At 35.1% G+C, this 12,728-nt stretch overlaps 1 protein-coding gene across 1 annotated transcript; it reads right to left on the bottom strand.

Moving 5' to 3' along the window:
- Positions 1-2,464: 2,464 nt before the first annotated feature.
- LOC133694730 (probable serine/threonine-protein kinase At1g54610) lies at positions 2,465-12,269 on the bottom strand. Its single transcript, XM_062116413.1, has 8 exons — positions 11,082-12,269; positions 8,783-9,067; positions 8,215-8,532; positions 7,170-7,397; positions 5,380-5,480; positions 4,851-4,965; positions 3,168-3,644; positions 2,465-2,920 (listed from the first exon to the last, which is right to left on the bottom strand). Exons 1-8 carry the CDS (start codon positions 11,490-11,492, stop codon positions 2,714-2,716), a joined length of 2,142 nt encoding a protein of 713 aa, XP_061972397.1. The 5' UTR covers positions 11,493-12,269; the 3' UTR covers positions 2,465-2,713.
- Between the last annotated feature and the right edge of the window lie 459 nt (positions 12,270-12,728).

The following is a 12,728-nucleotide window of genomic DNA, read 5'->3' as shown; positions in this document are numbered from 1 at the left end:
AATTAAATTCAATATTTAAAAAAATATAAAAAAATATCTTTTTAATCAAAATCTCTTTCCATTAAAAGATTTAATGATTTAAAAAAAAGGACTTCTTTTTTACAAATATTTTTATAAGAAGTAATGTTTTTTAAATAAGAACTTATTATAATCTTTATAATAAGTGTTAATAAAAAAATAATAAATTTATAATTTTTACATGAATGTATTAAAAAAATAACAATGATAATAACAAACTTGAAAAAAATTATAAAACAAATAGATATTTCATTCATATTTAGAAAATCATGCACATTAAATTTATATATAATTATTCTGAAATAAATTATTAATATTATCATAAAATACACTAATATTATTTAAAAATAATGATATAATTGAATAATTATTTAAACATCATTTAAATAAATTTATTTTAAGATAATCTAATTATAAAACGCTAAAAAAGATTAAAAAAATACAAGGCTAAGCGATCATGGGTTAAAAGAATAAGCCTACATGTTTGGCCCACATGAAAACCTATGGGTTCTTGGATCTAGAAACTCAAACTCGCATGCCTGATTTTAAAAAAAAAACATGTATAACATGATATTTATTTTTATTTTAAAAAAATTAGATATAAAATGTGTTATCTGAACAAATGACATGTCATTTGTCTACTATTTTTTCTAGTCATGAAAAATATATTTGTGATTGAAAAATTAGAAGTCAAAAACTTTAACCTCAAAAATCTAGAATCCAACCTTTTTCCATCCAAAATTACAAAGAAAAAAAATCATGTAATGAACCTCCATTACCTGGATTTTAATAATAAATTAGTTTAAAAATTCTAAATTAAATCAAATTAAAAAAAAAACTCATGTACCTCCATTACCTCATGGTTTCTTGTTGGTCCACTTTGAGTATGAGTTCTCATATTTTGTAGCTTCCCTTCCCTTGAACATTCATTCTTGGTAAAACATGTCATGAATTTATATAATTTTTCATCATGTTTCACTTTGAATATCTAAAGAAAACCTTCTAGAAAATGTTGTCTCTATTATACTTGTTTTTATAGTCTCAAATTCTATAGCAAGGACAGTATTCAGCCAAATTCATAGAGAAAAACATGTAATCTTTTGAACGGAAAAAAGGAAAAAAAAAACAATTACATAAGCATACGAGAATGGACAAGACTGTACCTAACATTATATAATTATTTAAGGTTTCATCCTCTTTCTCGTCTCGTCCGTTCACCAAACGCCTCCATGGTGATTTCCTTGATCAATAATCCATTGTCTTTTAAACAACCATTAATTTTATTTGTGGTGGGCAGTTACTGCAGAACATTCACTTTTCAAGTTCAATGAAACCTTGTCATAGAGAAATCTGTGAAATGAAGAGATTTGTTTATGAATACTAAGATGATAGTTAGGCCGTCTCTGGACCACTGGTCCACCTTCCTAAATATAGACCAAATTAACATAATGTGAAGAACAGATCCCATTGAATGTGAGCTCTTGGAAGATGATAATCAAATCCACTTTGAAGGTCCCCCTCAAAGTTTTGTGATTTTCGATAAGATTCCCAGTAGATGCACAGAAACCCACATACATTTCATCAAGAAATACCTTAGAAAGGTCTAGAGGAACATTAATCAGTGGCCTCACTGTGTGTGTGTGTGTGTGTGTGTGTGTGTGTGTGTGTGAAGGAGCCATGGTTACGCTCAACTCTTGGAAAGACCAATTAGTCTTGCTTTGATCGTTCTTTGCACAAGACCAATATCCGGCTTCCTTGGCATCCAAAGAAGAGAGTGCGCGTTCATAACATGTTTATCATTAATATTATTGAATTCTTGATTTTTGAACACGTCGAATTCAATGCCAAAAACATGGTTGTTGAGGTAACCATCATTGGTGCTGTTCAAGAAACCAAGATGCCGATGTCAAGAGGCACCTTCAATACCTAGAGAAGGCACGAGAATGAATGCAAAACCATGACCAGGGGGAGAATTGTTGTAAGGGGTGATGTAAATGGTGAAAGAGGACGAGAATGACAGGAGCTTTGAGGAGTTCGGGTATCTTGTGGTAATGCTTGTAGAGGCCTCTACCACCAGAAAATGTTGTGTCTCCGGTGAGGGAAAGCGTGCCAGATTGTAGCTCTGCAGTGCCATAAAGTAACAAGCTCTAAGAGCTGAAACTGTAACTCGACTGCTATTGTAAATTGGAGAAAGGAGTTATTTGAGAAGAATAGTAGCACATGGTGGAGCCCGAAGCTTCAAGAACTGGGTTCGTTACTGTCAAGTGCCATCCATCACCGGTCTTGTAATTGCAACTTAGTGCATGCACCACCTTGTTTTGGAAGGATAATAACGCACTCAGCAGATACTCTACATCTTGGGTATGGTGGATGCAACATTTGTCTTTCCACACCGTGGAATAATTTCACATCATCCAGATACTCTACATCTTATGGCTAATACAAATGCTCTCCAAGAATGGTCAATAATTTTGAGATTGCAGTAACAGTGGAAAGTAAATACATGTGATAAATTGCAGAGAGGGGAGATTTATCAGTGAGCTATAATCTTGTAGCTAAAATGGCCACTAGCTATCTTTCTAAGAACATATACAAAAACCCCAACCAACGGTTTTTAACTCATATTTCACACAAGGAAACCACCAATCAAATTACTCTCAAGAGTCCCAGCAATACTTCTCATTTGGAGCTTACCTCATCGACCTGAAACAAATAATGAATTGGCTGATATTTGGTAGCTTTCAGCCTGGACTTTTCTAACCCTTGCCTTGTCAAAGCGTGCTCGTCTAACAGCTTCTTGGATCTGGCGATCATGATCCTTCAGCATCTGATCCATGTTCCCCGATGGAACTATCAATGGACCAGAATAGTGGATTTTGTGAGCCTTTGACCCATAGCCAAGCTGGATCCAAATTAACAAGAACCATGAATCAGGAAACATCAAAAATAAAAAAAAAGGCTCCTCAGAATTCAGGAAACATGAAATTGTAAATCAATCAACTTAGAAAAGACGGTTTATAAACAACTTGCATGATATGATGCAGACCAAGACAAAGCAGCCAAGTGGTTAAAAAATTCACTGAAAGGTTAAGCAAAAAAAAATAAACAAACAACGAAATAAAAGAAAACTGAATTGTGAAGTGACTTACAAGGACAGGATCTTTACTGTTATTTCTCCCATCTTCCTTTTGGTGGGAACCTGCAACACCCTGTGACAGACGCTGTGGATCCTGTTGGGCAAAGGATTCTGAGGTTTCCTTGAAGGATCCTGGAAACCGTGCCATTACTTTAGGAACTTCCGGTTGTGATAGGCCAGACCTTTCTCTGTGATCTTCAGATAATAAACTCCTCCGCGCCGCTTCTAAGCTTGAAATTGTTGACAGGTCAGCCCCCGTGTAAATCTTAGGAGCATCATCGGGGTTTCTGCCAGCCTTTGCCCATCCAGAACGGTGAGACAGTGGCCCAGAATGCGAGGCTCTCTTATGCTGATGACCCTGAGGATCCATGTTTGATTCTGCAGCTTGTGATGGTCTAGGGGGATCAATTGGAAAACCAGAAGCAACTTCCTCAGGATGGGGATTAAACTTCTCACTCCGGCTCTTGGAATTTGAACGACCATGTCTTTTCTGTAATTAGAGCGCAATCCATTGATATAAATTTCATTAGTAAAATCAAATTTAATCATGGGCCTCGTTCGTTTTTTTTCAATTTCATCCCTTAGAATTTGATTTTTATATTAACTTTAATCCTTATTTTTATAATTGTTATTTGCTTTTCTCTTATCATTTTTTAATTGAAATTTTTTATCTATCAAATTTGATCCTCATTTCTTTTTATTGTTAGTTATTTTATTTGAAATAATTTATGAAATGATAATTATTATTATTTTAATTTTTTCATCTTTCAATTTTTTTATTTGTTAAATTTAATCTCTATTATTTTGATTATTATTTATTTTATTTGAGATAATTTATGAAATTATATTTTTTTTCAATTTCATTCTCATTCAACTTTTTAATTTTTAATTTGTAAAATTTATTCCTTATTATTTTAATAAACTTGAAAAAAATAAAACATTAATAAGTTATTTTCTAGCTCATTTTTCATAACATAACCAAACACTGGAAAGTGTTTTCCAACTTATTTTCCATTACACTACCAAACATCCGAAAATAATTCACTTTCCCGAAAGGAAACCACTTTCCAGCAAACAAACAGGGCTCAAATGGAGTGCCAAAAAATAAAGGGAATCAACAGTAAATGAGATAATTCATGAAAATAGAAAAGCAAGAAACACTCAATTATTTACGTAATAATGCTTAAAAGAGGGCTGGAGCAGCTCAAAAGGACAGCAGTCAGATGTAGTTTGATAAAAAAAAAGAGTATGACTTGCTGCTTTCAAGGCATAAGGAAGATGGAGAGTGCAGAGAGAGGACAAAAGAAAGAAACTAGATAAGATTTCTTGTGTCTCACAATATGCCTTTTGTACAAAGCTGTTTTCTGTAGTGGAGAATTGCAATTTCCATGTGATCAGAATGGCAAGATGGCACATTACTTTATACTTCATTGTTCTTAGAAGAGTGCAGTAAGAAGTGTTCTAAGACTTCGTGTTATGACTGGCTTGTTTACTAGTTTCATCTATAACAGAGCTAGCTTTAAAAAAAACTTCCTTTCTCTTCTGACCTATCTTTCAACTCAGCAATTCTCTGAACCTCACCACATGGCCCAGCAAGCCTACATACCCATCTCCTAATCACAATACTTCCCCAACCGTACACACACACATGCAAAAAAGTGTCCTGAGAGAGCTAAGGTTATCTTAAGGAAATCACCTGCATTGATAAAACTAGCTCAGCATTGGCATCAGGTGCTGGAACAGCTCGAGATTCTCTTTGCCCTCTTCTTTCTATGTCAGGTTTCTGGCCCTTGCTTCCTGTTGCTCCTTGTCTGTTTGTGTGAACAAAAAATGGGATTGTTAGCAAACTACACTACATTTACAAGTCAAGGATTCCATCAGTGATAGAAGTGCGAAGGATAGTTTAGTGGATCAGTAAGAAACACACAATAAGCAATATGAGCAAGGGCACTAAGGCAACTGTCACAACCAAAATACAAAATTATGTTAACAGACACTGCATTCATCTGATTCAAATTGATTCCTACTTCAACTATTTTTTCTCTTTTCTCAACTAGTGCACGCAACTTCTATATTTTAACAATGCCATTAACTGCAGCCAACATGCCTAAAAGGAAATCTTTTAAAGCCTTTTTTATGGGCCTTTGCCAGAAAACTTACAACAAAAGATTACATGAACAATAAATAGGAGAAAAACTTTTTTTCTGTTCTTTTACAATGTTTACCTTCTAGCTTCTTCATCTCGCATTTTTGCATCAAACTCTTTGCTAGGAGGATAATCAGGCAAACTTGAAGGATCACAAGGAAGCGGCTTGGTCGTAAAGAACTTTAAACAAAACTAAACAAGTCAAATACAAATTAACAGAAAGCAAGAGAGAAAATTGTAAAATAGAACTATAAATACTAGAGCCAACCTCAGCCAGCCATGAAGATTATACTCGTCTTATGATTTATTTAGTTGTCCAAAAAAAAAAGGTTAAATGAACACTTGCTACCAACTGTTTTGGACCAATATGTTACATTAAATGGATGGTATTTCTCCAAAATTATGTTAAGATTACAAAAATAAATAGTTGTGCTGCATAAGAAGCTATAATATCAAATAAGGAACTCAAAAATAAAAATATAAGATAAGTTACCAGAGCTACATCAAAAAGGTTGACAAATTGCATGGTGAAAAGAAAACACAAAAAGAACATACACACTCTTGTACAAGATGCAATTTTTTTTTTTCAAAGAACATGTTACATAGAAGGAAGCGTAGGGAAATGAAGGACGGTTCTCTTTTAATTGATCACAGAAAAAAGAAGACACACAAAAAGAAGAAATAACATATATAAGAAAACATACACAGAAAGAAAACATCACAGAAAAAATAAATATATAAGATCAGTTAACTGAGCTACATCAAAAAGGTTGACAAATAGCAAGGTGAAAAGAAAACACAATAAGAACATGCACACTCTTGTATAAGATGCAATTTTTTTTTTTTTCAAAGAGCATGTTACATAGAAGGAAGCATAGGGAAATGAAGGACAGTTCTCTTTTAACTGATCAAAGAAAAAAGAAAACACTCATCAACCACCAACTAAAATTCAAAACTGTTTTTGGTTGTCAAAAACTCACAAACTAAATGTGATACACCAAAATATACAAAGTGCATAAAAGAGTGAAATTGTAGGAGTCTTCGAGTGAGATCAAGGGACAGAAAATAAATCCTAAAAGCAACACATCATTTGGCGACAGATTATTGACAAAAACCCAACCCCGTATAGTTGCAGGCTAGCAGTGACAAAATGTGATTAACAGAAACAGAATCACCATTGAGAAAACCGGGCTTGGGTGCTTTTGTGAAGAAACAAAGTGGAATGAATCAAAGGAGTAGACACAAAAGTTTGGTAAAGTTGATTAGTTGTGGAACAATACAATGAAGGGAGATAATAGAGAGATCTGAAACCTAATGTATGCAATGAGATGGCTAAAGACCTGTCCAGCCTCATTAAGCACAATCTAAACCCCTTATGATACAACTTCAGAGTGGTGTGAATTGCCTGCTATTGTGTCTTTACTGATGGCACCAGGTGAACTTGAATGTTTAACAGGATTTACCTCCGTCCAATTACATAAACACAAACTCTTCCAGTGACTTTTAGATTGCAACATGGTATCACATGAGTTGGAAGGAAAGCAGACTTCAGTCTCAAAATGTATTTCAGTGACAATAATAACAAAAATCCTAGACAAAATTATTAGAAAGATCGAATTAAAAATGAAAGAAATGTTAATGAGAGTGATTTACTTATTAGGTAAAAAGAATTGAAATTTATGCACTATCATGTGTAGCAATATAGATCTTCTAATTGAAGCCAACATGTATCTCTGAACCAAAAAAATACCAAGAAGACCATAAACCACTTTCCAACGTAACACCAAATCCCCCCACCCCCAAAGGGATAAAAAACACTCACAAAAGGGAAGGGGAATTTGAGATACATAGTTCATGGATACTTCATACCTCACTCCTCAGAGCAGAAGCTGCAGATCCACGATCTGCAGGATCAATGGCAAGCAGGGTCTCCATAAGAGCTAAAGCTGGTGCTGGGAATTCCTTAAATGTTTCTGCAACACAGCGTCTATAAGGCTGCTGAGGCTTAAAGATAGTCGCATGAGGCAACTTTGCTTTTCTCCAATAATCTTCAGAAGGTGAGCCACACAGCTTGAAAATTTTATGCAGCTGCTCCACCTACAAGGCAGAGGCATGCAAGCTAATCATCAACATTTTAAGTAGCTGCACTAATGTTTTTTATGACACTTACATAGATTATAAGAAAGCAGAAAAGGGATATGGCATCTTGTGATAATTATTCTCTCTTTCAATCTTTTCTTTTTCATATATAAGATTTTTGCAAAAGGATAAAGAAATTCAGACAAATCAGACTGTGTTAGGTCTTTGCTTGCTGTCTCTTTTTAAATAAACTTTTACATAGCTTGCAACACTGCTAAAACATATTCTTACTCGAGTTCCCTTATTTTTACCTTTGTCCAAATTTATAGAAAAAATAAGGCACCCTCCAAGGTTAAAGTAAACATCAAGACAACGGTTACCTATGATCAACACCCATGATTTGTCAAAGGTGAGAACTCATAAGGTATTATCACCTAGTGTTTGTGTTAAGCGTTATAGTAGTAGAAAGTGCATGACTATGTTTCTTGCATTGCCCAACAGCTTGGAATGTGGAGTTGAGTTTCTAACTGCTGAAACGAATCAGGCACTTCTGTGTAGGGTGGAGAAGATGTCAATGATCCATTTAGTGGGTTTTTTGCTGACAGGATGTAATTCGACAATCTTCAAAGCAATAACTATCTAGAAGTTAGCATGGAATAAAATTTGTATCTGGCAATAATTAGTTCAACATTGTACTTGGAATGATGGCCCATGAAAAATAATCTGCATTACAGTATATTATAACATGAAATAGCAAGCATCTAAGAGAAACACTCTGTTTGGTGGAGAACCCTAAAAGACATTTTTTTTTCTCGAGAATAGAGAAGGAGAGCACCTCAGTTCTCCCTGGCATAATAGGCTTGCCAGCATACAATTCCGCAAGTATGCAACCTGTACTCCATAAATCAACAGCTATCCCATAGTAGGTAGCTCCAAGTAGAAGCTCTGGAGGACGGTACCAAAGAGTCACTACTCGGCTTGTCAGTGGCTGAACCTGGGCAGGATCATAAAAACTTGCTAGTCCAAAGTCTGCAATTTTCAAGATACCATTGTTGTCAATTAATAGGTTGGAACCCTTTATATCACGGTGTAGAACACCACGGCTGTGACAGTGATCAAGTCCTCGTAAAAGTTGTTGCATGTAACATTTCACCTGCCAGCATATACATATTAGACCATAACATCCAAAGCATACAAGCATGAGTCATATATCAAACCTGTTCTACCTTTTAAGATTGACAATTTACACATGGATGATCTTGGAGGATAAGGAGCATGTAAAACTAGCAGATGTTAACAATAAAAAACGTATGAATTTCATCGTTAGCAGCTGAGAGCCTGTCGCGGCAAAATGCAAACACCCATTGAATTAGAATCTATTAGAAACAAACTGCCAAAATTACCTGGGCTTCTGTAAAATTCAGACCAGGGTGTGAGGCAAGCCCAGCCAAATCATGCTCCATGTACTCAAACACAAGGTACAAGCTGCATGACATCCTTGATGTAACTAGGCCTTCTAACTTTATTACATTAGGATGGTCAAGCCTGCGCAAGATGTGAATTTCCCTGGCCATGAAGCGAACACTCTCAGGTTCCAGGTTATCAAACCTTACTTTCTTCAAAGCAACAATCTTCTTTTGATCAAGGTCACGAGCCCTATAAACATTACTGTAGGTTCCCTGGCCAATCTGCATTATAATAGAAATCATCAGATGAGGGAACCAAATCCCAAAAGCAGGTCATTTCAGTTCAAAGAGGACAGCGGCAGATAAAAATAACAGGGCAAACCATTCTACAAGAACTTGTGGGACCTGAATAGAATGATCTGCTGTTGTCAACTACTCAAAAATTATACACAAAAAAGTGCAAATAGAAGTCCATGATATCCAAACAAGAAATGCTCAACAGCAAACCTGGCCCCTTGGCCCTAGCTTAAAGAGTAAGAAAATACAATGGTCAGGGACGCAGGATACAGATTTGCACATTCAGACCAGCCTATTCATGCAAATCGCTTCACCCTTCAAGACTAGAAGTTCGAAAAAATTCAGCCAAATTAACCAAAACGGAATACCAAAAGCAGGGAGCAGTAAATTCCAGCTACTGAAGTTGTTAACAAGCATCCATTTCTTGAATTATGCTGTAAAATTAACAATACATGTTCAACTAAAAGTTATAAGCTATCTGTCCATATAATAGCAGCTCCCTCACACATCTTTAAACGCTATTGTAAAATTTAAGTTTTTTTCTTTAGGTGAGAGGGGCAAGACATGAACTCGAGATCCTGCTGCCTCTCCCCTGATTCTTGTGGATTAGAGCATTTGGGCTAAACTATCTCAACAAAATTGAAAAAGACCTGTTACAAACAATGTTGATACATAGCACTCATCTTCATGGACCCAACTACAATTCAGATATCACATACACACAATGCAAGTTGAAGATTATACCACACTTTTAATATTCTGCACTTTGTTTACTGTTCTTCCCCCACCATATTTGTTTCAAAGTTCCCTCCTTCCTCAGCACACTGACACTAATTGACTGGCAGCTTATCAAAATTGGATTCATTTTAGACCCATTGTATCTATTTTGATGGATAATTACTTAAATGTTATGGGTATTCCACTAACTATAATAAAAAGGGCACATTATCAAAGAATGGTGCTTCTCGAATATTCCTCAATACTTAATAGCTCTTATTCTCTTAATAGCCTCTTACATTTTCTCAAAGCTCTTGGACTCAAACATGGAGGCTTCCTATTTTCTGATATGGTAATCTCTCTAACCAAATAAAAAGGTCTAACTACAAGAAAATCATTCAAACCTTTAAAGCATCACTAATTCCTACACTGTGATTGCAGAAACATGGATCTTTCTCTGGTGTAATCAGTATAAGCCATTCAAATTCAAACTCTTTCATATCCATACTGTCTCAAGCCTCTCAAAACTCTATGCTTCTCAAGCCTCCAGGCTCTGACAAATAAACTGAACTTCTAGCTAACATTTATCTAGAAGTTATCAGGTTCAAAGAATCCGTCATTACTTTTAGCATGTTAAAAATGAGTTAGGCAGAGCTCTTATGCATGTTATAAATGAGCCTTACTAAATGTATTTTTCACCATCTTGCTTATTTATAAATATAAATAAAACATGCATACATACAACACAAATCTCAAGGAAATGTCACTTAATAGCACCAAAAAAAAGTTTCATAATTTTGCTAACTGAATTCAAGCTAAAGCTATAAAATTTGACAACACACCATATCCAATGCGTGCACAAATGAAAATGGTAAAAAATGCAACAGTCCAAAAAGGTTCTAATTCTAATTAGCAATCGTCACTTTGTTCATTGCATTATGAACCAATCGAGGTGTCATAAGCATGTTCTGCAACCATTAAGTTTGAATTGCTAAATTTTGAAAATCATAAACAGAATCTTGCTTGCAATGGAGCAGAGCTTACAAAAACACATGTCAACGTTGAGCTTTGAGATTTTTTATGTACTTTAAAAATGGAAAAAAGGATCATCAGTAATTGCAGGACGTGTTCTAAACAAAAGCACACGTCAACGTTGAGCTTAGAGATTTTTTATAAAGTTACTTTACAAAATGGAAAAAGGGATCATCAGTAATTGCAGGACGTGTTCTAATGATTAAAAATGAGATATAACAACAAAAACAAAACGAAAAAAAAGGCATACCTTGTCCAGCTTCTCAAATGAATCCGCACGCCGTGGCAACCAACCTTTGATTGCCTCTCCAGCCACAGCGGCTAGCCAGGAAGGCCACCCAGCTGCAACCTGCTCCCCTTCAGTGGCTTTCGGTATGCTGCCCATACCTGGGTGGTGAAGAACTGCATACTCTGACTTGTCCCTCTTCCTATCAACATGCTCACCCCCATGCACTCTAAGAGACCCATTCACTTGCTTATCAATCAACATTGTCCTACCATCATTACTATCATATTGATCTTTCGCTCTATATGCTTCCTCTCTCCTTGAAGAGGTAGCCCTTGATACCCTCAAGTCAGACGAGGGCTTACTTGAAAGTCTCTCTCTTGGGCTCTCCTTGCTATCCTCAATTGCGGAGGGTTTACAACACATGCAACCCATTATGCACCTAAACCACCTCCAAAAACACCCTTCTCCTTTAGAATCAATAATTACCCTTCAAAAATCTCATCTTTACACTTCTATCCTCTTCTTCCATTCCCATTTTCACACAACCAAACTATACTTCATCGAAAATAAGCAATCAAACTATGTATGTCAAAATCAAGCAGCGGAAGAGCATAAGCAATTCCCACTCAAGATTGAAACTTTAAAATAACCGAACACTAGAACCACACAATTTTGCACAATAACTTAACTGTGACTCAATGACTGCTCTTTTACTGTGAAACTTCCATTTCCTTATCAAACCCACCGACTCCTAATCCAAAAAAGGAAACCAATTTCCTCAACCTACAACGCTAAAAATGAAAAAACTAACAACAACAACCACCAACACCTTTACTCCAACAACAAATTAAGAATCACAACCTGAAAACTAAATACCTTTAAAATGTCATGCCTAATCTTTTCAGCTGTCGAATCAGGTGATTGAAAACCCTCCACCAAACTCACAATTCCACTACAAAGCAAACCCTAAAAACCCAATAAAAAAATATAGAACCCAAATTACCAAAACAAACAAACAAAATCTAAAGAAAGTAAAGAACTGGAAACACTTCAATATAAAGCATGCACCATGAAAATGGGGACCAAAATGGTAACAAACAATATTGTGAAATGAGAATTGAAGGACCTCCTAGAGATGGAGAGATCTAGGGGGAGAGAGAGAGAGAGAGTGGAGTAGTGTAGAGAAGATGACAAAAAATGAAAAATGAGAATAAATATGTAATAAAATAAATAAATAAATGTGAAAGTTATTACTATATATTAATATTATTAAATTAATTAATTAATGAGATGGCGCGTAAGAACAGACAGGCTTTTAGAGAAGACTGAGAACTGAAGAGTGAGTGAAGACCCCAATGCGTAAAGACATTCTTGGTTTGTGTCTTCTTCTATTCCCACGCGCTCTGTTTATATTGACACATGTATTATTTTTACCTTTCCTTCTTTTAAAAAAAAAAAACATTATTTATCATTTGATGAATAATCTCTCTTTAGATTTTTTACTGCCAGTTTATACCTGACTGAATAAAGTAAAAAAAAAACTAAATAGAATAATTTAACAAAAAAACTAAAAAATTTCTGTGTTTCAAAAGAAAAAACAAAAAACGTGAGAGTTTCAATGTAACTCTATATATAAATTATTATAAATTATTATAGTAAAATTATTAT

Source organism: Populus nigra, chromosome 1 (genome assembly GCF_951802175.1).
Source record: "Populus nigra chromosome 1, ddPopNigr1.1, whole genome shotgun sequence".
NCBI lineage: Eukaryota > Viridiplantae > Streptophyta > Magnoliopsida > Malpighiales > Salicaceae > Populus > Populus nigra.
The sequence above is the reverse complement of the archived record's forward strand: the minus strand, read 5'-3'. Positions and strand labels throughout refer to the sequence as shown.